General features: G+C 41.2%; 1 protein-coding gene across 2 annotated transcripts in view; it reads left to right on the forward strand.

The window, feature by feature from the left end:
• The window catches only part of EGFR (epidermal growth factor receptor), a 161,476-nt gene extending 135,975 nt beyond the window's left edge, over window positions 1-25,501 (forward strand). The window contains exons 18-28 of one of the 2 annotated variants that reach the window (XM_009568498.2): window positions 1,265-1,387; window positions 2,611-2,709; window positions 7,763-7,948; window positions 11,153-11,308; window positions 12,175-12,250; window positions 13,350-13,496; window positions 15,948-16,045; window positions 16,495-16,662; window positions 16,757-16,804; window positions 16,908-17,013; window positions 17,995-25,501. In XM_009568498.2, coding sequence (XP_009566793.1) covers window positions 1,265-1,387; window positions 2,611-2,709; window positions 7,763-7,948; window positions 11,153-11,308; window positions 12,175-12,250; window positions 13,350-13,496; window positions 15,948-16,045; window positions 16,495-16,662; window positions 16,757-16,804; window positions 16,908-17,013; window positions 17,995-18,371 — 1,584 coding nt within the window. In that variant the 3' untranslated portion in view covers window positions 18,372-25,501. The remainder of the gene's footprint in view (window positions 1-1,264; window positions 1,388-2,610; window positions 2,710-7,762; window positions 7,949-11,152; window positions 11,309-12,174; window positions 12,251-13,349; window positions 13,497-15,947; window positions 16,046-16,494; window positions 16,663-16,756; window positions 16,805-16,907; window positions 17,014-17,994) is intronic. The other variant, XM_054058141.1, reaches the window with a different exon arrangement.
• The last annotated feature ends 432 nt before the right edge of the window (window positions 25,502-25,933 follow it).

Genomic DNA, 25,933 nt, shown 5'->3' on the forward strand with positions numbered 1-25,933 from the left:
ATGATACAACATATGTCTGATCCTGAGGAAAAAAAAAGAAAAAAAAAAAAGCAAGAGAGAAGGGAGAGGAGGGAAAGGAATTGAGGAGGTGTTTGTGTCTTGCCTTTGATTTGTTTTTAGCACAAAAAACCCACAATGCCATCAAAGTGAATGGTTCACCCTGCTGGGCAGGAGCAAGGTTTCTACACTACTTTTTGTTTTCTGTATGGTTTTGTGTGTGTTACAGCATCACTGTCTGAGTACCTCACATATAAAATAGCAAAATTCATTGTTCTGGATTAAAGCCGCTCTTTTATGATTAGCCCTTTTCTCTTTCTAGTCCAATTAGTAAATAATTAGCAAATTGTATTTAGCATTCTGCTGAAAGCCCAGTTGCAGCTTCCTTCAGTGGTTGCTGGCTTTGCAGAGTCAGCTGCTAAAATCCTTTAAAAAAAGCTATCCTGCTTTTGAATGTACTCACTAACAGTGTTTTCCATACAATTGTGATAGTAGAATTTAGTTTGTGCTCAGTTCACATTGTACCCTCTGGACCTCTCCAGATGAGGCTATTTCATCATAATGTAAAGGTTTCTGGTCTGTGAAAATCAGGTTCTGTCTAGCTAAATACAGTATTATTCAAAGGAAAAGAGAAAAATCACTAAGGGAAAAAGCTGACTTATGCATCAAAAAAGTGTTAAATATCGCTGTTTGGAGGGCTTTACTGCTGTTTGCAATAAGGCTTACATCAAATTTTAAAAACATTGGTAGTCTAGTCAACATTCCTTTTTATTGAGAAAAGAATCGCTCTCAGAGTTTCAATTGCTGCTGTCTAGGGGAGCCACTGGTACCGTGGGACTTTGATCCAGTTAAACAAGAGCAGACCTGAAAGGTTGCAGGTGATTCTTGCTCATTATTTAAAACTTTTATAGTTTATTCTCAAGTTCGAAAAAATGAATATTCATTTTCTTCTTTAGGATCTGTGGTAATTACATTGTTCTTCATGTCATGTGTTTTAAGGTTTTGAAGTCAAAGCGTTCATTTGCACAGTAGTATTCCTTCATTCTCCTTCAAAATGGCAGTCACCACTCTGTGATTGATTTTACTTCTGAAAATCAGAGCAACTTTAGATATTTATTGCTGCAAATCAGAGTTCAGCTGTCCTCCCGTAAAGTTCACGTGGAATAAAATGTTTATTATTTTAAAGGAAGAATTTGCTTCCCCAAAGTGTGCTGTTTGCTGTCCTCCTAGACTGTATCCTTCTAACATCTTCTTCTCTCTGTGCCAGCTTGTCGAACCACTGACACCCAGTGGGGAGGCACCAAACCAGGCTCATCTGAGAATTTTAAAGGAAACAGAATTTAAAAAGGTCAAGGTTTTAGGCTCTGGAGCTTTTGGTACTGTTTATAAGGTAAGATCACGATATTTCTTTTCCTCTTTTCATCTTGCTCCCTCATGCAGAAGCCACCCAAACAAAGCATGAACTGGGAGCTGTAGATTTTGTAGATGAAAATAATTGCATAGATTTTTTTTTTTAAACTAGGTTTTATAGCATGTATATGTGGAATGCTAGAGAGATGGCAACTCAACTATCATTAGCTTCCTCAAGGAACTATATACAGGACTATTTATACAACAACTGATGTAAAACTTCTCAAGTTGAGTTATGAGTTGGGTAACATGAGAAGTTTTACATCAGTTGTTGTCAAAGCTATAATGCTGAAACTTAAGGAGGAAGATCTCTGCTTAAAAGCTACCACAGCCAACTACACACTGTTGTGAATATTAGGAAAATAAAAAAATGCACTTTGATCATCTCGGTGCTTAAGCCATTTTTCTATGTGATCTGGGGTCTTGTTTTTATAATCCTCAGTCACTGTTCCAGTAGAACTCACTCTGATGTGTGGAAGTATCTACAGATCTTCAGTTGTGTAACTCCATACAGTATTTTTTCTCTTGGCATTTGTTTATCCACTGTGTTTCTTCTTCACCAAGTTCTACTTTCCTGTGCTCCTCCTTTTATTCAGGATGAATGTTTCAGTCTTTTCCTGTGGTACTGAAATATGATATATATAGATTCATATACCTCTTTATAAAGCTCTGTATTCTGAAGCAGGCTTCCAGCTGTGACTAGAAACTTCAGGGGCACAAATCCCATTGACCTCTGAAACTGTGCACCTACCTTGCTGGGTACTTGAGCAGAGTGTCCTCACAGTGCCACGCCATTCCCCTACTGCCTAAGTGGCCTCCTGGCACTGTAAATGTAGAGCACTAAACCAGTCAGACATAAACCTGCCTGACACTAGATATGTTGAGGACTGGATTATTTGTACAGTATAGATGCCACCTTGTTTCCATGAAAAAGTGCTGTTTATGCATCTCTTGGACTATTTATACAGGGATGGTAATGAACATTTTTCAAAAAAATACAGTGGAGGTGATTGAAAGAGCCATACCACTCATTCCATCAACACAGTTTTGTTAACACCCGCAAGGTTTTGCATATTGTCTGCCATGTCTTCCCATTGCTCTGAATATTTAAATCTACTCAGAAGACATAAAATGTATATGTAATTGTGAGAATTAACCTGTTAGATATTAGCCTGAATAACTCTTTGAACTTCTTTTTGGTAGGGACTTTGGATCCCAGAAGGGGAGAAGGTTAAAATTCCTGTTGCTATTAAAGAGTTGAGAGAGGCTACATCACCAAAAGCCAACAAGGAAATACTTGATGTAAGTTTTCATGGTTTTTTTGTCAAGTTCTCAGTGGTCTGTGGATTTTCCTCTGTAACAACTAAAGGGATTTCAGGATTTTGTGTGAGAAGAAATATTTTGCACCCTAAACTGTATTCTCCCACTAAAAGTTCTGGGCTTTGCAGCCCAACCTGTGCAGTGGTTTTGAAATTCCCATAAATCTCTAACTTGCAATGCAAATACTGATGTTATACTTGTGGGGTAGCAACCTGAGAAGAAGTCAGAACCATACATTTACAACTAATTCTGTTTCCTTTATTCTGATGTTTCAGGCTTTAAACAGTGGCATTCGTTGCCAGTATGGCAGTAGATATGCAACCAATAACAACGTATCTGATGATTTTTGAATCCTGACATTTCAGATTGTCATAAGCTAGTTGCTTGGTTACATAGGATTAAATTATCTATAAATGCAAAAGAAAAAATATCCCAGATGTCTGATTTCTCTGCCATGGAGAGCAAGAAATTATCTTGCTTCCCAAAATGGGCATGGGAATTTTATTCTCTTGCTTGGATATATAATATTGTGTGCTGGAGCATGTCCAGAGAGGGGCGACAAAGCTGGTGGAGGGGCTGGAGCACAAGTCTTACGAGGAGCGGCTGAGGGAACTGGGGTTGTTTAGTCTGGAGAAGACTGAGGGGAGACCTTATCTCTCTCTACGACTACTTGAAAGGAGGTTGTAGTGAGGTGGTTGCCCAGCTCTACCCCTAAGTGAGAAGCAACAGGACAAGAGGAAATGGCTTCAAGTTGCACCAAAGGAGGGTTAGATTGGATATTAGGAAAAATTATTTCACTGAAAGGGTTATCAAGCATTGAAACAGGCTGCCCAGGGAAGTGATGGAGTCACGTTCCTGGAGCTGTTTAAAAGACATGTAAATGTGGTGCTTAGCGTTGAATTTTGCAGGGCTAGGTTTACAGTTCAACTTGGTGCTCCAAAAGGTCTTTTCCAACCTAAACGGTTCTTTAATTCTGTTCTATTATTCTGCAGCTCATTATTTCAGAAAACAGAAAAAGACTATGGGATACTGTTTTAGGAGTTTATAAATGTGTGAGTTTACAATGAGTGAGCCAAAGTCCTAACTACAAAGATCCCTGGATTTGGAATACCTAAAAATCTGCACTCTGTTACTAGATCTGAAACCCTGTAATGTGAAGTATGAAGGATATATATTTATATACAAGGAAAGGAAAATGCTGAGTGCAGAAAGGAGCACTCACATGGTCAGTATGTGTTCAGTTCAGCTCTCCTGTGCTGTGGTTCAGTCCTCAGCAACAAAAAACACGTTGCATGTGTGTGTCTTCTTCAGCCCTTCAAGCCCTGAGCTGGAGCCTGCTGGGTCGCTCTGGAGGACTGCTCAGCTCAGGAACTCCCCAGGCAACGCAGTGTTTTTGGTACAGATTAAGTCTTCAAGCTTTGTGTTGCTATACTTGCAGGAGCATCCCTCTAAAAAGCATAGGTTGGAATTGGACTCTGGATTTGACAGGGTCTCATCTATCAAGTGCTTGTTTACAGGGACAGGGTGCGTGTCCCTTCTACATCCCAAATCGACCTGTGAGGTGTAGGTCCACAGCCTGGGACAGCCTGTTTGTATGGACTCAGTGGTCCTTCAGCCATGGACAAAACTGGATTTTTTTATTTTGGTAGGAACCAAACCACTTTAGCAGGAAATTTATATTGAAAAAAAAAATCCAGCTTTGGACAGCAAATGACACCTCACATAAGAAGGCTCATCTCAAATGGTTCAAGCTGGCGAAGATCCTAATAAAAGGCCAGGTCTCAGTGAGAACTGTCAGGATAATGGCTGTGAACAAACCTACCTGTGCTGCTGATGATGATAAAGCACACTGCATTTTTCTAATTACCCTGATTAAACAGTATTATTCCAAAACGTTACTTCAACAGATCGTGTGTTATGGACCATATGATATGATACCTGTATTGCAGCAATGCAAAAGAACAGGCCATCTCAGAACCTGTACCTGAAGCAAAATCCATCCTGATTGCCTGCGTGCAAGTAGGAAGGAGTCCCTCCCTTCACTGGTGTTCCCTGCCTTGAGGAGCTGGCAAAGATGCTGCTCAGCTGCCTGCCTTGAGCTCTGCCTCTTGTTTCTCTCTTCACAGTGATAAGGAGCATAATATACTCTTCACAAAGGATGCTTTGGACTTAAATGCATTAAATACTGTATACTGAAAGAAGGGTTAGTGAATAAGCCTACAGTACTGCATCCTGCCTTCAGCAGATCAAGATATTCACACTATAGAGCAGTAGATGCAGGGACTGTGCAGTCTTCAGTGATACCAAAGTGCTTTCTCTTTTCAAAGAAGTTTCTCTATCATACCGCCACATGATCTTTTCTTTTCTGTTGTACTAGAATGTTTAAAAAAAGCTCTTGCTTTTTTCAGTCCTGTTCATTTTTTGTTGATTTGGCTGATGGGATTAATTTTATATTTCAGAGGAAAATTTTAAAAATACAAAACCTGTGAAAGAAGTTGGAGGGATCACTCCAAAAGCTCCTCTCAAAACAGATTTTTGCTACACAGACAATTTTTCAAGGCAGCTGAAACCTCAGAGATAATATTGTCCAATTAAAGATGATTTGTCTTACAGAAACATGCTAGGTATAGAACAAGCATCGCAGCTTTTGCTCATGTAATCCAGGCAAGCGCTCACTGGCTTTATTAGGGTAGGGCTAATTCAGAAGATTGTTGTTGAATACCAAACATACTTGGAGCAGGTCAGAGTGTACCACAGAGATTTCCAAGATAAACAGTTGAAACAAAGGCCCACTTTAATGTCCTAGGCTACTTAGAGAGACCCATGACCACACAATAGCTCCCTTCTGCTGCCTGCAAGGAGGCAGTGGCCTGTTTTACTTTGCAGTATCAAACGTAACCAGCGGTGTCAAAGCCTGGATGCTTTCTGAAAGCTGTGTGGCCGGTACGCCCACCGTGCTCTTTCAGCATCCCAGTTCTCAGCCCCCAGGTCAGCCCTGCACGGGCTGCACGGCAGATGGACAGTGAGAACAGCTCTGACTCTGCAGATCTCACCCCTCCTCCCACTGAAATGAATACAATATGGATCTGAATCCTAACAGGAAGCTAGGCGAGGAACTGAGGCCCTTCGTCGGCATAACAGCTCATTTTGGAAGCATAGGGAGATGAGTATGTTTCAGTCTGAGCATCACATAGTGGACTCACAAGTTTCTGTAAAAAAACGCTGCCGCAAATATCTAAGTAATTGAGCAGCAGATTGTATTCTTGCTTTTATCTTTTCTCAAGCTAGCTCACAGAAACAATGCTGTTTGTGACAGAGGGTTGATTTTCTGTGCCCTGCTCACATTCTGCAGTAGGTTGAGGAGCATTTACCCAGTTTTGCCAGAGATGATCTTTAACCTGGCTGCCTTGGGGACACTTTCATCCTACAGGCTCCAAGAAACAGATAGCAGATGCGGAATTGGCACCTCAGAAGAAACTGCATTACGTCACTTTTCGCTTAGGCTGACATGTCAAACAACAGCACCAAGGCCAGAAAGTATTGCCTAAGAATTGGGGCGGCTTATTTCTTGAACGTCATTGCTTTATTGACTTCGATAATAGTTCATAGCAGCTACATAGCTATGTGACATCTGTGGAAAGTTTATTAGAAGATGAGTAAAGTGCTGTGGTATGTCTTTTGTAAGCTCTTAGAAAGTGCAGATTGGCTCCTTTCCATGCCACAATAGTGGTCTGACTATTATTTTAGGCTTTGGGGAGCTGCAAGCCTAATGTTGAATTGCCGAGGGATGATTAACTGGTGTCACTTCAGATGCTGAGTTAAGATGTTGACCTAAAAGCTCACTGCATGGAAAAATTCCCATTTATTTCCCATTGTGATCATTTTGAATCATATGGCTGTAAAATGTCTAGAAGTGAAATACTATAAATCACACACAGTCAATTTTATAAAAAACTTCAGCTCTATTTTTCCCCCTATTGGAATACATCCTCTGAGCTGTCACTTGACAGTGGATGTCAGTACAAATATAGATCTCAAATTTAAATCTGCAAGTAGTTTTTGCATTCAAAACCCATGAAATTGGGGGCTTACTCCGTAGTCGTGTTAGAGGATCAATTTGCTGTTTCTGGAGCATACTGCAGCAGTCTCTGAAGGGGCCTCTCAAGAGCAAAGGAAGAGGAGGTATCTTAGATGGGTACCTAAAGCTACACAGGGTGAACCCAGGCTTGCAAGAAGAGTTTTTCACGTATTTATGGAAGTCAAACTCAAAATTCCAGTTGACGGGAGGGTTTATTGTGCTTGGGCTCTCGCATTATAAATACCTTCCTGGTGTCATTTACATTGCTATATGAGTCTAAAACAGCTTTTCCAATTGGGGACTATATTTTCACTAGTGTTGCTTAAAGTAAGACACCTACTCAGGCTTCTGAAGAGATGAACTAATTATTGACCTGTTTGGTTTGAATTGGACTGAAGAACAGTGCTGTCAAAAAAGAGTTATCCCTAAAGTGTCAAATTGTCAGTCCCATCCTATTTCACAACTTTTCACTTTCTGGGTTTCTATCGGTCTGACAGAGAGGCAGAAGTGTCAAAAGTAGTGATTTCCAGTCAGTTTTGTGAAAAGATTTGTGAAGGAAAAAGGTCATATGACACATATTCACAAGATGCGTTGCCCTTGCTCAGAATGAAATCTCATCAGCTTCCAGATGATATTCAATTTATTAATTCCTCCTAGGTCTGTAAGTTTTTGTACCTAGGGTTTTATGTTCAGTGTTTTCTTGGTGTACCAGTAGTGGGAGACTGGCTCTTCTGTGGCTTCTCAGCAGTGCCTCCAAAATCTGGACCTTCCACAGAGTAGAAAAAAATCGGTCCATGCAGTGGGTAATACAAGCATTCTGTATGTGATATGAGACACAGAGTTTGCATACAGTATTTTAGCAACCTATTGAATGACAAACTTACTTTAAACTGCCTCAAAACATTTCTGTCATGCCAAAGGAAGTGTTTAACATTGCTTTTTTTCCTTTCTTTTCAGGAAGCATACGTGATGGCTAGCGTTGACAATCCTCATGTGTGCCGCTTGTTGGGTATCTGCCTCACTTCTACTGTTCAGCTCATCACACAGCTGATGCCTTACGGCTGCCTTCTTGATTACATCCGAGAGCACAAGGACAACATAGGCTCCCAGTATCTTCTCAACTGGTGTGTGCAGATTGCAAAGGTAAGCAGACTGCCAGATCGGCTAAAACTCAGTTACTAATGCGGAGATCTGACAGTATGTAATGTATTTGTTTACTTACTTGTCTCTTTAAGTCTTTATATTTCACCACATAGTTCCTAGATACCTTATATGTCACAGTAAGCAGTTACTTTGTCTTAAACCTGTGCAAATCTTAACTATTCTTCAAAATGCTCCTAGACAGCATAATGTTATCACCAAGGCATTTATGTCCAAACTAGCCGCCCTGTAATGAAACAACAATGTGATGCAAAAAAGCTGCAGCAGTAAGGGAGCAGAACTTGGCAACTGCTGTACCAAAGTGCTGTTTCCATCAGTGGATTTCTTCGGGCTCTGCTATGGGGCAAACACTGATGTTGTCCTTGTGTGATTTGAAGAATGTCCCTCATTTTTAGGGTCATTCTGAAATCTCTGAGGCCTGGGGATCAAAACTGCTGATTAATAAATACTGGGTCCGTTCTAGCACAGGCTGTCTGTGAGCAAAAGACATTCAGGCACTCCAGGGCTGTTCTGTAATTTATATACGCTGAGTCAATGTCTGCAGTAGCCATAGTGCCAAATAAAAGACTCATTGTGATACCTGGCGCTGTTTGCCAAAGAGAAGAGCAGTAAATGAAGTACAGTCTCTAGCCTTTAGCAGCAGTATGCTGTGTTTGGAGGGTGGTTAGTCATTTGCAAGCACAAAAGGATGGAGCGGAACCAGCTGCAGTTTGTTAGAGATTTGTTGTATGGGATGGCAGTATCCGCAAACCCTGTTTTTTCAGTGCTGCTCATTGCAGGACTAACAGTTTGCAAGCTAACCACACACAGCCTTATCAGTCCCTCGAGACGTTGTATACAACCCAGGCTCACTTGGCCATGGTTTGCCTTCAGAAAATATGCTGAGGACCTCAGAAACGTATCCACCAAAAGTGGATCTTGCTGTGTGTACTTTTCTACAGCAAGTGAGTTTTAATTTATGCATCCACCTGGGATATGAACTGCCTTTTTCTGACTCTTTTGTTGTCTTGTTTAAAATCAGTTACTGCCCTGTCCTGGTTTCAATCCCTTTGCAGGGTGAGCTGGAAGCCACATTTCCCTCCCTACTCCTCCTTGTTAATTTTTATGGTGGCAAAATCAGTCTTTGAATTGATCCTCGGGGCATCACTTTCCCAAAAGGTTGCCATTCACAATTGTTAGCTTCTGTTTCGTTTATTTCATGTTGGTTCAGCATTTGACCATAGCAACCTCTATGTTCTCCAATGATGCCTGACCTTCAGCAAACTCTTTTGTGCTGCTCCTCACTGAAGTTCTCCTCAAAGTGCTCGTAAATCTCATGTAAAGCTTTTTCCCACAATGTCTCTGATGTTACTACTCTGATAAAGTCTTGCCAGAATTTTGGACATTCTCTGACTTTAAAAATGTGCTTTTGGAGGGGGAAAAGAATTGAAACAAATATATTTATGTCTGGTAACTAACCAGCAGGAGGCAAGTTCCCTGGGAAGCTTTTTTTTGTTTCTGTTTTCACAGCTTTGAATTAAGTTTTCTTTGCATCTTTTACAAACATTGTGTTTTACTGAGCTGTGGCGTCCTGTCTTTCAGACAGAATGTTATGGCAGAGCATAGACACTCCATGTGCAGACACACTGTGAAGCAACTCTTTGAACACATTGGTCTTACACTAAATGATGAAAAATGGCTTAAATCTCAGGCCTGAAGACAATTATAGATCTACTCAACTTCCTAGATGAGCAGTTCAATATCTTCAGAGTACCATTACGCACATGCGCAAGTCACTTAGATATAAGCATCTTAAACAGCTTAGTGTGAAACTGATATTCTGCCTTTCAGCACCTCTGCGTCTTAATAGGTCTCTGCAGCAAGGCATGCTTAGCAGGAAATTTTTTGTCCTACTGGGGCTAGATTATGTGATTATTATTTTTTTAAGACAGTCTGGTTTGTGTCAGCAGTTGAAGGTTTTTGTTTGAAGAGCTCTGTTCAATAAAGATGTGTTTCTGTAATTAAATGCACTCTCATAGTGGCATTGTGCCAGTTTGTTTGGGTGGCTTGTTTTGGCAACATTAGCAGCACATGGGTGAAGTTCTGCTGGGGAACTTGGGTGGAGGATTCGATGGTGGTCTAGGTTAGCAGTGGGCTTAGAAAAGGGGGTGGAGGCTGGAAGGGAATTATTCCCTCCAGTGCTCTGTCATCACATCAACATAATCATTTTGGTGTTAACTTTGTGGGTTAGAAGTACTTTATTATTAATTCTCCATAAAAATACAAACGCGTAAGCTGCCGCCAACAGAAACCTACGAACTGGGAATAATTGTGGTTTTTAGAAAGGATCTTGTAGGAAACTTAGAAATCGTGAACTTCTTGATTCCGTACACCAAGAGATTGGAGTTGAGGGAAAGGGGAATAATCTCCGTGGTCAGAAAAGCAGCTGTTGGATTCATACCTTAAAATTGAAACCAGCATAATTATTTATATTCTTCCTTGAGAGCCAGTTGTGCCAAAAAAGCAGGTATGTTGGGGTGAACCCAGTCTAATCATGGAAGGCAGTGAAACTTGAAGAACTTGTGTTTTGGAAGAAGACTTGAAAATAGATGCAACTCTGAGCTCAGCCATAAAACTTTTTTTTTATTTTTTTTCCTTTTCTCACCTTTGCAGTGGGATGTCTTATTGTTGGCAAGGAGCAGGCAGAGTACACTGTAACAAGATGCAGTTTTGGTAACTTTGAACAATTAATTTATCTTTGCTTGGGCTCTTCTCCCAGGCCATTAGCATCTGCATACTCTCTGTAGGATTGGACCGTGTGTGTATGGAAGCTGATAGTTAAATTCTACACTATGCTTATTTGCAAGTAAGTCCTGTCCCAATTTTATAATTCTTGAACTAAATCCCAAAGGAACCACATCCCCTGTTATACATGATGTCCCTTTCTTCTCCATGACAGCACTGACAAGTGGACACACAGAAAGGTTCCTGAAGGACAATAGATACTTCTTGTAACTGTGCAAGCACACATCCTCATCCTGAATTAATCTTCACAGAAATTGAAACAGCCAGCCTTTCTCTGACAGGAGGATAGGTTACCATGTGTTTATGGTGGCGTGCATACACAGAGCAGCTGAAGCATAGTATCTCATTTGCACGTCCAAGCCCAAAGCATGTGATGCCTATCCATGGTCTGTCATATTGCAGGGAATGAACTATTTGGAGGAGCGTCGCTTGGTGCACCGTGACCTTGCTGCCAGGAATGTCCTTGTTAAGACTCCTCAACATGTGAAAATTACAGACTTCGGGCTGGCAAAGCTGCTTGGTGCCGATGAGAAGGAGTATCACGCTGAGGGAGGCAAGGTAAAGCGTACTGGAGAATGAACCGCTGCACATTCAGCAGTGCTTGTGCCTTGCACGAACCTTAAAAACAGGGAGAAAAAAGCGAGTGGGTTTTTCAAAGCGCTCAGCTGCTGTCTCAGCGTGCTGCCTTTGAAGCCTGTGGGAGTCCTCTGAAATCAGCTGAAGCAGCATCAGGCCAGTGGAACTGCAGTGGGAGCGGAGGTAGCAGAGCAGCAAATGCTTTTGAAATTCCCACCCAGAATGTCTGGGAAAAAGTGAGATTATTAAAAAAACATTTAAAAAAAATAAAACAACCAAAAAAAACATGGCTGAATTAATCATTGTAGCCAACACCAGTAACAATGTGCAGTTTATGAAAAGAAAGGGAATGCTGTATATTTATAGCAGAAGAAAGACCTGTCAAACTTGGTTCAACACGCCTCCGTGTTGTACTACGTGCTGATGGAGGGAATGTGTCCTGCTGAGAAATTAAAGAGAAGCTGCCTGCAAATATTGCAGAGACAATAAATGGAAACCATATGACTGCAGAACTATCTTTCTCATACAGATAAAGATTTGATTTGTGTCCTGTTATGATAGAAGGTTAAAAAAATAGTAATTTGACTCTTAAGAATCTTGTAAAACTAACTTTAAGAGACATTTCTAATATGCCTTATATTTCACAAGTTTCCAGATTTGACATAATCGATGAAAATAATAATAAGGGACTCAAAAGTTGCATGCTCTACCACTCGGATAGTTGTGTTGTTTGTTGGCTGGTTTTATCCCTTCTGCAATGAAACTATTGGTTTAAACACCACCTGGTGGCAAATATTGCTGATAAATTTTGCGTCAGCATCTTAACACTTATTTGTGAATTTTCCTAGGTTCCTATTAAATGGATGGCCTTGGAATCAATTTTACACCGGATTTATACTCATCAAAGTGATGTCTGGAGTTATGGTGAGTCTAAAACCAGTTATAATTACTGCAAATGGGTTGGAAAATTGCAGGATTTGCTAGTGACTTGACAGAGCCTATTTTTCTTCCTATTATGAGAAAACTGAGAGATTAAACAGACAATGGGCCCAAATCACTTATTCAACAAAGTAAAATTCCCATGAAATTGCATGCTAGTGAGGCATAAGATGTTGCGCAGAATATGCTTTCAGATGATGAGCCCTCCTGTGACAGAGGCTGCAGGTAGGAGACTCTGCTCCCTTTGCTGAAGTTCTGCTGACGCTTTTCTTCAGCAACTTGATGTGAAATATAACTGGGATGACAATAAAGCCGTGTAACTAGAGGGAGGACTTAAAACCATTGCTAAAAATGAAGTAAAGTGACAACCTCCTTGGAGAATTCATTTTACATTTGGTATAGTTCAGAGAAAGAGGAGCAGAAAGGAAACTTCTCAAAGCAACTTATTGCAAAATATCCACTCCATGGGCTTTTATATTCCTGGAAAATACTTAATGCAGATGGTCAGATCCTGTGTCCTTTTGGAAGAGTACAGCCTCTGGTCCTCTTAATCCACTTATGTATCTTGGCATCTGAAATCATGTTTTGTATCCTAAGCTACCATACCAGACAATCAAAACAGCTACATCACAAGTGTACGTGGTATGTCAGCAAACGACACTGAAGCAGCTGGTTTACACATCTTTCAAAAACTGCTTTTGTTTGTCTCCAAAGAGATTGTTTTCAAACAAAACGACAGGCTCCATATTTAAAACCACTTGCTGGGTTGGATTTAGGAGGTGGTAACCTGCATTTCCTTTGTGGTTGGGAAGTTTCTGGGAAGTTCAACACTGAGATACTAACTGAGATTTTTAAAAAAAAAAAGAAAAAAAAACCAAGGCAAAACCCAAAAACTTAAAGGCAAGCAGGATCGTTTCAAACAGTTTTATTAATTAGTCTCTCTTCAAAATCATGACAGAAAATGCCTTTCCTGAGTGAGACTCTAGGTATGCAGTGCCTCCAGGAGAGCCTTCTCTGCTCACTGCTTCTCTGCACCCAGCTCACGGCAAAGCCTCTCTCACGATCTTCTCTTCCCCCTCTGCAGGCGTGACAGTTTGGGAGCTGATGACATTTGGGTCCAAGCCGTACGATGGGATCCCCGCCAGTGAGATCTCCTCTGTCCTGGAGAAGGGCGAGCGTTTGCCCCAGCCCCCAATCTGTACCATCGATGTGTACATGATCATGGTCAAATGTGAGTTCGCATTTGGGGTTGTGGGAGCTCCCCTAAGTTAAATTAGTAGCACAATTAGTAGCACAATGTTGCATTTGTATAATGTTGTATTCTTGGTGATTGCACAGAAATAGGGTTATGTGAAAAGAGTGCCGAACTAAAGTGTGTTCATGTAACTTGAGCTTTAGCTAGGAGCCTAATTCAGTCAATTAATGTGTTTTTTTCCACCATTCACACCACTGACTGATATTGTCAGTTATTTTAACCACTGCCTGATATTGTCAGGCAGTATAAATTAGTATAACACCACCCTCTTTACTTGATACTCTAGTTTTGTATGTCTATAAAATAAGATTCACACTGACTTCTCCTCTGGGCTCCCCATTAATTCAGTAACACACCTCCCCCAACAATGGTGCACATGGATTATGCACTCCTTTTACTAAAGGAATGCCGGGAACACAGGTATCACCGTAATGGCAAGTGCACATGAGGATCCGGAGATCTTCATCCTATTTCTTCCTCATTTTCGTGTGGGCCCTTTTCAGAACACAGCTGTGGCAGTAAAGTAGCACAAGAGCTGAGTGTTTCTGAAGCACTTGTTGGCCATTTTTGTGGCACATCAAAAGGCTTCTGAACCTCAAATACCTTTTCCATCCATCAGCTGCTAAAATGTCAGCTTATTACCTGGCTTCCCGCACATCTCTAGGCCATGACTGCCACATCCCTGCTTGCTACTGTGAGGATGCTGATAAGCAGCCCACTAGGTGGCATTTAAGACCTTCTCACTAGAGTGAAATGTACCTGTTTCTGAAATAGGAGCTATGCTACCATCAACATCCCATAGTGCAGCACTTTTGGGGAATCCTGGAGAGCCTAAATGTTGCTTCATTGGGACAGGCACCACACAGAGTGAGCCTGATCCTGTGCTTGGCAAGACAAGCAGGAACCAGGTCCAGATATGAGCACCTGGCCTGGATATGAGGTGCCCAGACCCAAAAGCAGTGCCCTAGAAACTCATCCGCAGAGATGCTGAATTCTATTGACACCTCAGCCCATTACCTTTCCTTAAGGCCAGTCCAGGTGTAGAAAAGAGGCATTTTTCCAGGCATGTAATCGGGTACCTGTTGCTTTTAAAAGACAAGCAGTGGTGTGTCCCCATCCCCTCTCATATCATTACTGTGAATTTAAATGCCAGAGTGGGAGGATCTGGTGGTTGAGCTTTCCTTCTGCCACAGGACTCAGTTGCACATCTTTCACTGCTCTGCTTGACCCATGTTTGCAGGCTACAGTGCAGACCCTGTTGAAGCTGTACCATCTTGTCTAAAGGAATTCAGGATTCCCAATCAACTCTTTTATAAGCAGAGAGTATAAACTGAAATGTTCACAGTTATTGCACAAGATTCTTCTTTATTTAAGAAACAGTATTTAAACATACGCAACTCAGATAAATTCAGAAACAGTAGATGCTACTTCTGCAACAGAAGCAAACTCCCAAATGCTTCACTCTGTCTAAAAGCAAGACAGACTTCTTCTTGAATTAGCAGGGGATAATATTCCTAGTGTGGTGGAAAGTCACCAGCAATTATGATATTTTGTCTAATGCATATTTCAAAGGCATATTATCCCCTTATTTCTCCATTGCTGTGGATAGGCTGTTTCTCGTGAGTTACTCCAGACACATTAAGCTTGACCTTTATTATTTTTAATTTTAAACACAAGAGTCTCTACATCAGCTCATCTGTTAGTTGATAACAGAAAGTGTGTTTTTCCTCAGTAATATTACATTTAAAACCACCAGTCTGTATATTCAAAATCTCTTCTAGCATTGATCCATAGTAAGCTGTAGGACTTGTTTTTGTTAAAGTCTGTTCGCTAATTAAACACAACTTTGGTAAGTTAATCTTTCAAAATGTCCCCAGCGAGGATGTTTTGAATTTTAGGAGACATCTGTACAGAGGGTAGCTTCTGCCTTAGACTTCCCAGGATTTCATGAAGCAGTGCAGTGAGTAGATGGTCAAATTGCCATACCTCTGTAGGCACCTATTAAAGTTAGCTTGCTTCCCCTCCTTTAAGACGTTTTTCAGAGGAGCCTAATTTGGACCAGTCCAGGCTGGCCAGCCATTTGCTATCCTCAGGACTGATGCATTGTTATCACTCAAGGTAAGACTTGCCTGCCCACGTGAAAACAGGCTAGCAGGAGGGGAGACAAGGCTCAGCCTGGAGCTTTTCCAGCACGGAGTTTTATGACCTCCTTCATTCTTCCCAAAACTACCAAGATATGTATTTTTAATGCTGAAATTCACACCAGTGGCTAGTGAATGAACTCTTTATTGATGGTCCCTTATGAATAACTCATTTCATTGTTCATGCATGGCACTGCTCTTTTTGCTATTACGCATTATTTTAAGCTTTGTGTTTGATCACCATAACAACTTAATTTGTGCATTGCTTTCCCTGTCACCATTCCAGGCTGGATGATTGATGCAGACAGCCGTCCCAAGTTTCGTGAACTGATAGCAGAGTTCTCTAAAATGGCTCGTGACCCTCCACGCTATCTCGTTATACAGGTACTAAACCAAACAGTAGGAAGATATCTGGTGGGCATTTAACATAAGGCCTAAAATGGTTAGTTATGAGTATGAAAACATGGAAGATTTAAGGTTAGATTTATCATTGCTTTCCAAGTATTAACACATTCAGCTAGAACCACAAACAGAAGTTCAAGATCAGTCACCATTTTCTTAGTTCTGGTCCCAGTCTAGGACCAGTAACAGTCCATACTGAAGTCCTGAGAGGAGAATAGAGTTTGATCCTCTTAAAAATGCATCTGTTCTACAGCAGCATGGACAGAGATTTCAGGCCCGAATTCCCCTGAACTCTAAGTAGATGTGGTAAAACACACAGATCAAGATTTTCCATCTTATGCCTCCTGCTAAATTATTTGATCTGTCAGAGAAGGGGATAATGAGGGTTTGAAGGGAGTCTGCCAATCCTCTCATGCCGATATGTCTCACAGGGAGATGATAGGATGCACCTCCCCAGCCCTACAGACTCCAAGTTCTATCGCACCCTGATGGAGGAGGAGGACATGGAAGATATAGTGGACGCAGATGAGTACCTCGTGCCACATCAAGGCTTTTTCAACAGCCCTTCAACATCACGCACTCCTCTCTTGAGTTCATTGGTATGAAACTTTTCCTCTGTGGAAACATGCCAAGCAATTTTGAGAGTGAACTGCTTCTCATAACGTCTGTATTTTCTTTCTCTCTCTTTTTAAGAGTGCGAATAGCAACAGCTCTGCTACAACCTGCATTGACAGGAACGGGGTAAGTGAATGACCTTTGAAAAAGGAGCAATTTCTCCTATACGGGTCAACTTCTACAAAAGTAGAAGTCCATTTAATACTGCTTTTCTCTACTTCCAACCCAGCAGGGACACCCTGTGAGGGAAGATAGCTTTGTCCAGAGGTATAGCTCAGACCCAACAGGTGCTTTCTTGGAAGACAGCATAGATGACAGCTTCCTGCCGGCCCCAGGTGAGTACCTCTTCTGTGTTTCCATCCCGCATCACTCACTCAAAAGCCCTTTGGTTGTGAAAACAACCGCTGTTGTTCTTTTTTTTGTAGAAAGGAAGCAACCCAAATACTTTCTATCTTTTTTTGCTTGGTAAACAGGAGCAGAAGAGTGTGCACATATCCTTTTCCTAGACCTTCCATCTGCTTCCGGCCATTTCTCATTTCAGTTCCTTCACCAGACAGGTTCCTTGTGTTTGCCATGTGTGCCATCTAGCCAGGAAGTTTGTGTGCATCGTTATATGTTTAAAGCTTTCTACTTGGGAAGATATCTTCTAAAAACCAGCTCTCACCCCTTAAGCCATTTTAGCAATATAAACAGCTTTCTGGCAGCTTCACTGCTTTGATACACAGAAAGGAGCTCACAGTCTCACATGGACTTGCAGCGTAGGTGGTCGGGAAGCGAGCCAGCGAGCACCGAGGGACCTGCTGCTGGATTGTACAGTCACAATGCTTTATGCCCTTAAAAAAAATCCCAATGAGCCCTTACAAGAATATGCTATAGCTAAAAAGGGTGAAGTGAAGCGTGGAGTCTCGGTTACTGCCAGTTCTGTATTTTCTAGGCATTTTCGTCATCTCTAAACATTTTTTGTAGGGAAACAGCTTCTGGCAGCTAAGTTCCCAAGCCGCAATTTCAGAACAGTATCTGGGATGTAGCCACCCACGTGTCACTAAAATCAGCGGTAGCTACCTCACTCTTCTGTGGTGCAAGCTATCTTTCTGCTGCTTTGCAAACCGAATTCCTGAAGGTGAACTTCGGGGCAGTGCGTATGGTGCTGTAGCACAGCAGTCCCTGCCTTTGGTTATCCAGGAAGTTCACTGAGATGCTTTACATGAAGAGCAAGTGGCAGCTAGGTTGAAACTACACCTCGAGCGAAGCGTATGGCTGTATTAGATATATCTTCATTTTCATTCCTTCGTCTTTTTATTTTCTTTTTATTGCAGAGTACGTAAACCAGTTGGTGCCCAAGAAAACATCTGCCTCAGCAGTCCAGAATCCAATCTACAATAACTTCTCTCTCACATCAAACTCAAAGGTCCCTACAGACTCCAGCTACCAGAATTCACACAGCACAGCTGTGGACAACCCTGAGTATCTCAACACCAACCAGTCTCCGTTGGCCAAGACAGTCTTCGAGAGCTCTCCATACTGGATCCAGGCAGGCAACCACCAAATAAATCTGGACAATCCTGACTACCAGCAGGACTTCTTACCGAAGGAAACAAAACCTAACGGTCTCTTGAAAGTTCCCGCGGCAGAGAACCCAGAATACTTGAGGGTAGCAGCACCAAAAAGTGAATACATTGAAGCATCAGCATGACCATAGAGAATTTCTTCTTGCAGCAAGGCAAGCCAGACTCTCAGTGAACCACCTGGCTGCTGCAAGAATGGACTCTTGCTCAGAGTGAACAGTGACTGCGATGCATCAATAAGCACATCTTTCCTTTTCAGTATGGGGGCTGAAACTGCGAAGCTTGTCTGATGGTAGTTTAGGTCTTTTCTTGCCCATTTCCACATAATAACTGAGGCCCATAGCCTGCACTTGGATACATGTTGGGATGGAGCAGGACCATCCTGGACAGAAGAAATACGAATGCATTCCTTTTATTTTCAAATGGTAGCATGGTAAGAAGCCACTCTGGGATGAACTTGAGAACTGTACGCATTGTACAGTCAAATTTCTTATTACAGTCTGTATTTTTATAAATGTTTCTAACAGAATTTGTAAGTCTTTTACAAGATCAGATGCTTGTACTGCTGGTCTGCTTTGTGGTGCTCAGATCACCAGGAGGAAAAAAAATGTTACTAAACACTTTTCCAAAACTCCTGGAAGAGAAACAGTTATTCCAAACCACCGGACTTTTACAAATTGGCTCCATGTACTGCTTCTTGGCACAAAGAGGAGGCGTGCATCTGGGGGACGTATGGGAGATGCTGCCCAGAGCATATGGAGTGGATCACTCCAGGTAAAACTAGCACAAGGAGCAAAATGACACGACACATCACCTACTGACCACTACTGCTAAAAACTGACAGGAGAAACTCACTTCAAAGTCATCTGTACATGATTATGAAGTGCTTGCTAGTCTATTTTCTGATGGTCAAATGCAAGATTTTTTTTTTTCTGATCCCTTATGCAGCTGTCAGGTTGTCAAAATGCCTTTCTTCCTCAACAAAACTGTTAAAGATGTTGCCGTAACTGAAAAAATGAAGTGTCAAATGTTTAACAGACTTTAATTAAATGTCAAGGAAATGCAAATGGTGGCAAACTGGAGCATTCACAAGACAGACCGGAAGAACTACGCTAAATTAGACTTGACTAGGGCAAGAAACACAGGTAACTCTAGCCAAGCATGTTTAGTTCTCTTCTTAAAGGGGCTCAGAGCAGAAATCACTTTCCCTTATACATTTGGTGTATCAGTGTTATGCTTTACTCACTTCAAGGCAAAATACTACCAATTGCTGTAACACACTGGGACAGAGCCCAGGGCTGGTTGCCCGTCCCTTTGGGGTTACGTATCCTGGCAATGCCAGAGGGGCAGTGAGAATAAATTAAGGAGAGGAATAGTAATCTGGAGTGATGGAAAATACTAGCTTTGTCTTCTGAAACACAGGGCTCCCTACTGCTTCTCTAAAACACCCCATGTCATCTTCTGTAATCGGCAGGGAATAGGCAGATGAGGCAAGGCTAAGGTTTTAGCTTCTTAATATAAATCAATTGCAGCAGGAAATGCAGCTACTCTTTTCAGAGGCCTGTGATACAGACATTCAGATTCTTCAGTCATTAACTTTTCTTATGAATATGGGAGGAGAAAAATGCCTAAAGTGTGAATCTAGTCAGTAATTTAGACACCAGCAGCTTGGCAGTGCTGTTTTAATCAAACCACTAGATCAGAAAGCCAATGCACATTTGGTCATTTGGGTACAAAGGGCTGTAACTAGTTGAATGTTGAGAATTCATTGGAGGTAGCATAAGCAGCTGAGTTGCAGAGGATATGCAGTCTATATTAAGTCAAATTTATGCCACCAGTGTGTTTTGAATATTTCAGTTTGTGTTTCAGTTTAAGTATTGCACTTGCAGTCAAGAATCAAGAAGCAGTTCTTCAGAACATTGTTTTTACAGATTTATTGAGGAACAAAGAAGAACAGTCATGTGAAATGACCCTTTCTATAAATAACATGGTGCAAAATGCATTAGCAGCTTGTGTATGTGCAGTAGTTCATCGGCCACACTGCAGTCTCGGGTAGAGCAGGACATTGGGTCAAAATCCAAAGATTGTCCTTTTTGGTACATCTGTGTCACCATGACCAAGTTCCAGGCACAGTGGTATGGAGAATGCAATGTTTGCTTATTACTGGCTTGTATTTAAAACACTAACCAAAATTCAGTTCCCACGTCCAATTAGTGGCAGATTTCTCCTTGCATTCCTGAGAGCAGATTTGTTGTGTTGCTCTCACAAGCGTGCAACATGTACACACAAGCAGCGCTGCTTTTCTCCACCCACTGCCCCGGGAGGAATGTACATAAAACCAAAAAAAGATCTTAACAGAAATCACAGATAATTTTCAACTTGCTAAATCTGTTATGTTTCCAAGCAGAACACTAGAAAAATCACATCATGCACATTCTCCTGCAGAATCTTTCCAACTCTATTGCGTGAAAGAATTTATTGATGTTTTATTTTAATCTCTTAGCTAAAACAAGCCACTAAGGCATAGCAGTATGTATCACCAGCACTATGTAGCATGAAAATTATCTAATAGAGGTTAATATGCTTGCCAATAACAATTTAGGAGGCATTCAATAGCAACTCATTACTGGAAACAGGGAGATTCATCTGAAAATTAAGCAATGTAAGTTTGAAAGATCATCACTTTTTGAATGTATTATTTTTTGTGAGAAGAGTAGGACCACCAGTTCTGAATGCAGCTGTACAGATTGCATATTGGTGGGATTAACTAAAATGTAAAACAGTTCTTGTAAGCAGGCATCCTGTAAGCCATGATTTTTCAATCAGCAGCTCAGTAATGATTCAAAAGCCAGCAAAAAAAATAAAAACTAGGCAGTACCTTGTAGTCTGTGGACAATGCCTGCAAGGGGCAAAAACAGTGGCAGTGGGAGCGGATGGGACCATGCAGCCATGGCTGTTGCTGTAGGCACAGGTGCTACACGGGGTGATGCTCATAGAGTACAGCAATGTACCAAATTATTTCTACTGACATGAAAACAAGACTCAATAATCGGCTGAAATCCTCTGGTTTTCCCACTGCAGCTCACTGACCATGTAACAGCAAGGAGCCCCATGCAGATCACAGGTGCTTATGAAGGCAGACACAGTGAGGCAATATTCCATGGGACCTTGCTGATGCAGTGTTGTGTGGAGTTTAGACTACTGAAAGAGACATAAAAGTTGTGTTTTCACAAATGTTAGAAAAAAATAAATACGCCACATCCTGAGAGCTTGCATGAATCAGCATCCAGAAGTAACTTGGAAGTTCTGCCATTGTTTCTCAGGCAGTGTGGGCAGGAAGTACCAATATTTAAAATGCAGCTGAGCAGGGTAATGCAGCAGGCCACAGCCACTTTTAAAAGCTAACAGACCAATTGAGAAAATAAACATTTCTCTTTTTACTACATTTCTCATGGAAGGCAAAATAAAAATACTTATAAGTTAGTGCTTAGTGTCTCAGTCATAAAGCAACAGTTAAAATGGAACTGCTTTTGCAATAATAATTGAAGACTTTTAATAAGTGCTAAGTATATGAAAATGTGAGTTAAGAGTAGAGCCTTCATCTTACTTCGATATTTTCCGGTGATCTGTGTACAGTGTTAGCACACTTGACTGCATTTGGGCCTTGGGTTGTTTTGCTGCAAAGGGACTTGGCCTGGAAAATTTTCTTCATGTTGGTTTCATTGGGGCCATTCAAGAGGCCAGGAACTTGCTTTCATTTCCAGCTGGCAGGCAACAGTGCAGTGAGTTTTGGTGGTTTTTGGAACGCCTTGCCCCACCAGCATCACTGTTCGGCGGCTACGTGAAGCCCCGGACCATTATTAGGGTCTTCTGGTTTATTTGAAAGGAAGGAGTTTATGTGCAGAGAATGATGCCGGTGAAGGGGCACAGCTGGCCAATTCATACCTGAGACAGCTGCCACATTTGCCCAGGGATATCATAGAGGCCACTGACTATTCCTGCAGGTATATGTGGGAATAGACACGGCTCCTGTCCCCGCTACTGGCTTTAAGCAAAGCCTTTTGCAGAGTTTACTTGTTCAAAGACCAATGTACTACAGGTTGAGTCTCTTCTCTTCCTTGAAAGGTACACCTAAGGCTACAATAATGTTACATGACCCCAAACAGCTTAAGGTGCATCACAAAGTGCCTGGGGTGTCCTTGATCTGTCTGAGGGTGCTCCAGGATGCCAAGGAGAAACTTTGCATTTCTAGACAAGCACTCATTTTTCAGAGTCCAACATCATCTTTTAGTACCACTGCTGCCTCTCCAAATGAGCAGTTATGGTACTCTGGCTGTCCCTGCATTTCTCTGTGAGAAAATACCTGAATCACGACAAAGTATGAAAATGTACCTATGTCCTCCTTCCTGGTGGAAATTATGTACTTGTGAAATGTCAAACCCTGTGTATAACAGTTAGCAAGGATGCTTTGTAATGTTTTATCACCACTGGTTAAATTTTTATATTGGGATCCCATTTTCTAGCTTTCTTTTTGTAAGCATTTTCTCTTTGTTCTGATGTACAACTTCTAAGGAGCCTTTTTAAAATAATTTTTATAAGTAAAAAAAAAGAAGTTTATACAAAAGAAAAACATGACATCTTCAAGTAGCTTGTTAAATGGGCTGCATTAGGACCAAAGATGTAATGTCTTGTTTTCTTGCTTTAAAGGAATTAGAGTATTGATCACCACTTTCACAGATTCTTGTTACAGGGAAAAGCTGCAGATCTCCAGTGTTCATTGGGGCTGGGCAGACCTCCACTGAGCCAGGAGGGCATGACAGGAGGGTGAAGCCTGTCCATAGAAATCCAAACAAAATATGAGGACCAGGTTTTACTTTAGGGCCAGACGTACAACCTCTACTCCATTTCAATTCATTTTTATACTCAATGCAGTAGCTGAATAGGGACACAGACAAGAAAAAAAAAGAAACCAATACATGATGTTTTGGCTCAGTATCAGGAAAAAATACAATGATGTGAAGATAAGACATGATGAGATAACTGCTTTTTATGTGAGGAAGTGTGTAGGCAGGCAGTGAGACTTTAAACTGATAACACTTCTAGTTATGTATTACTTTAATTATATGGGGGAGTTGAAATCACGGTGCTTTACTTTCTGCCATGCGTCCTCCCTCTTTTCGACATCATGTGTTTTAGCAGATCACCTGTACTTGTGTGGCTGAGTGGACTGAGCATTGCAGGTCAGTCAGAGGTACTGCGTGCAACCTGTCCTTCAACAGAGGAGAGAAGAGTGCAGCGATAGTAGGCTGTACAACAGCAGCAAAGCAAACCCTCAGTAGCATCCGAACAAAGGGTTTCTCAAGGGAAAAAAGATGAGAACTGGAGCCCTCGCTGGCAAAAGCTCTTGGACCGCTGAAGTCAGCAGGCAAAATGCCTTCAGCCAATATTCAGGGCTGGTACCCCACCGACTTGAAATTTGTTCTCTTACACGGTGCAGGTGGGGCTGTCTGAAGCCACAACAGCGAGGGCTTTATGGTCTCTCTGGACCTCTCTCCTTGGAGTAATAGATTTTTCTGATTAATAAGGTGAAAACCAGAAATCAAACCTGCAGCTAAAACTGGACTGGTTGGAGGGTTTGTTCCTATGTAGCAAATACGGTACATTGTTTCCAGCCACGCTGGAATTTATCCAGACCCTTCTCCTTACCTCTCAGGAGCTAGCTGAAGAATGTCCATTTGCAACTGTCATCAATGTTATCCTCATACTTTATGAAAGGGAATAAGTGAAGTAGTTGTCTACAATGGTAGGAGGCTTGGCTCACGTACCTTGGTTGCTTTTTTAATCCCCCACTCCTAATATCGTTCCCCTTGAAATTAATGGGATGTATAACTTGATTACACTGAGAGTATAAAACAAGGCTAATGTTGAGTGATTTTTGAAAATCCCTCGCAATAATCAGAGATCCTATGGATCCATTGCCCCTTTTAGACTGCTTTGTCTTGATGCAATCAACCAAGTATAAGGTATAATGTCTTGGTTTTAATAAACTGTCAAGCAATATATCCATAGATACAGATGGTACCCTCACAGCATTGTAAAGTTACCCAGCTATGAAAGCACTATTTGTACAATAAGAAACTCTTGACTTTTATATGATTTAATGGTTTATACTATTGATCAAAGATTGTTTGTATATTGAGCGATAAAAATGAGGTGTATATTATTCTTTTTAATTGTTTTTTAATTTTTGGAGAACTTTTATTGTAATATACTGTTGTATTTGAGGAGAAGAAAAATCAGTGGCTAGCTTGTAGAGTTTGTTGCCAGAGAAGAACTCACATTAAGAGTTAATGATTGATGGACTTAGATTTTTTTATTATTTTTTTTTTTGTGAAAGATGTCACCTTGGGGATTTATCCAGAGCTTAGTGAAGCTAATAACAGGATCCTTTCCCTCTCTCCAAGACTCTTTGGCTCTCTGCATGCACAGTGCTGGATTTTCATAATGTGAGCAATAATACAGCTAACACTTGTGACAACTGGAAGTGCAATATGAAAGCCCAGGTGCTGCTTATCAGGGCGCTAATAAAAGCTGCTCTTTTGAATTGCATGGCAGGTTCTCACTTCACTTTTATGACAATAGGAGAGGCAGAGTCAAAGCAATCCCTCAAAAGTCTATCCATGTGGCATGTGGCTTATGAAGCCATACTGCTGGCCCTTTCTGAATTGCATAGTTGAGTTATGCAACAGCAACGCAGGACTCCTTAGTGAGGAAAGGCAAAATATAGTCTCAGCTCTCAACCAGAGTCACACTGGTGACTTAAATTGCACTACACTAGGCAGAAAGCAAAATCTGTTAGCAAAGCCTGTCAAATGAAGCCCCGGTGCCAACTGGTGGAACATGTAGCAGACAAAGATAAGGAATTACAGGGTCCTCAACATAACAGAGCAAAATACACTGGGTTGACAAGACAGTAAAGAAGAGAGGACCTGGAACTGTCAGTACACATACAGCCTGGATAAGTCCCCGATATCACAACTAGTAAATTAAATAATTTTTGTCTTTATAGATTAACTTTGCACACAGAAAAAAAGCCACTACTTTCTCACTTTCATCTTTCCATCCAGTCCCTTCCAACACGTAGGCTGCAAGTTTTACCAGCTCAACTTATTTTATGCAGAAATGACGTAGTCTTAGTCTTCATATTACTGGTTCTCAGAAATGTCTAATGTATATTAATGCATGATATTTTTATTTTAATAAAAGTAATTAAATAAATCTTTTTTGGCACATGATTCCCCCCCCCCTTTGGTAATCAGCTGGTTTGGGAAGATTCTATATAAATTAATATTAATATTATGAAGAATAATAACTACTATTAATATTGAGAAGAAAACTGAAGTATCTATTGCACATCCATACACCTCCTCTGTGGAGATCAGAAGACAATGCATAGATTCAAAAAATCTTTATCAGACAGGAAACTGCTGTTCTCCATGTTCCACAGAAAGGATGATGGAGACAGAGCAATGCCTCAGTACTTACGCCTTGAGAGGTGGGGACACTGATGGGGCTAAATCCCACTGTCAAAGCATTGAAAGGAAGGGACTTAAAATGAAGAATGGTTTAGATTTAGAAAATTGTGGATATTTGGGAACAAAGAACGTTCAGAAATTTCACTGAGTTCAGT

Source organism: Cuculus canorus, chromosome 2 (assembly GCF_017976375.1).
Source record: "Cuculus canorus isolate bCucCan1 chromosome 2, bCucCan1.pri, whole genome shotgun sequence".
Taxonomy (NCBI): Eukaryota; Metazoa; Chordata; class Aves; order Cuculiformes; family Cuculidae; genus Cuculus; species Cuculus canorus.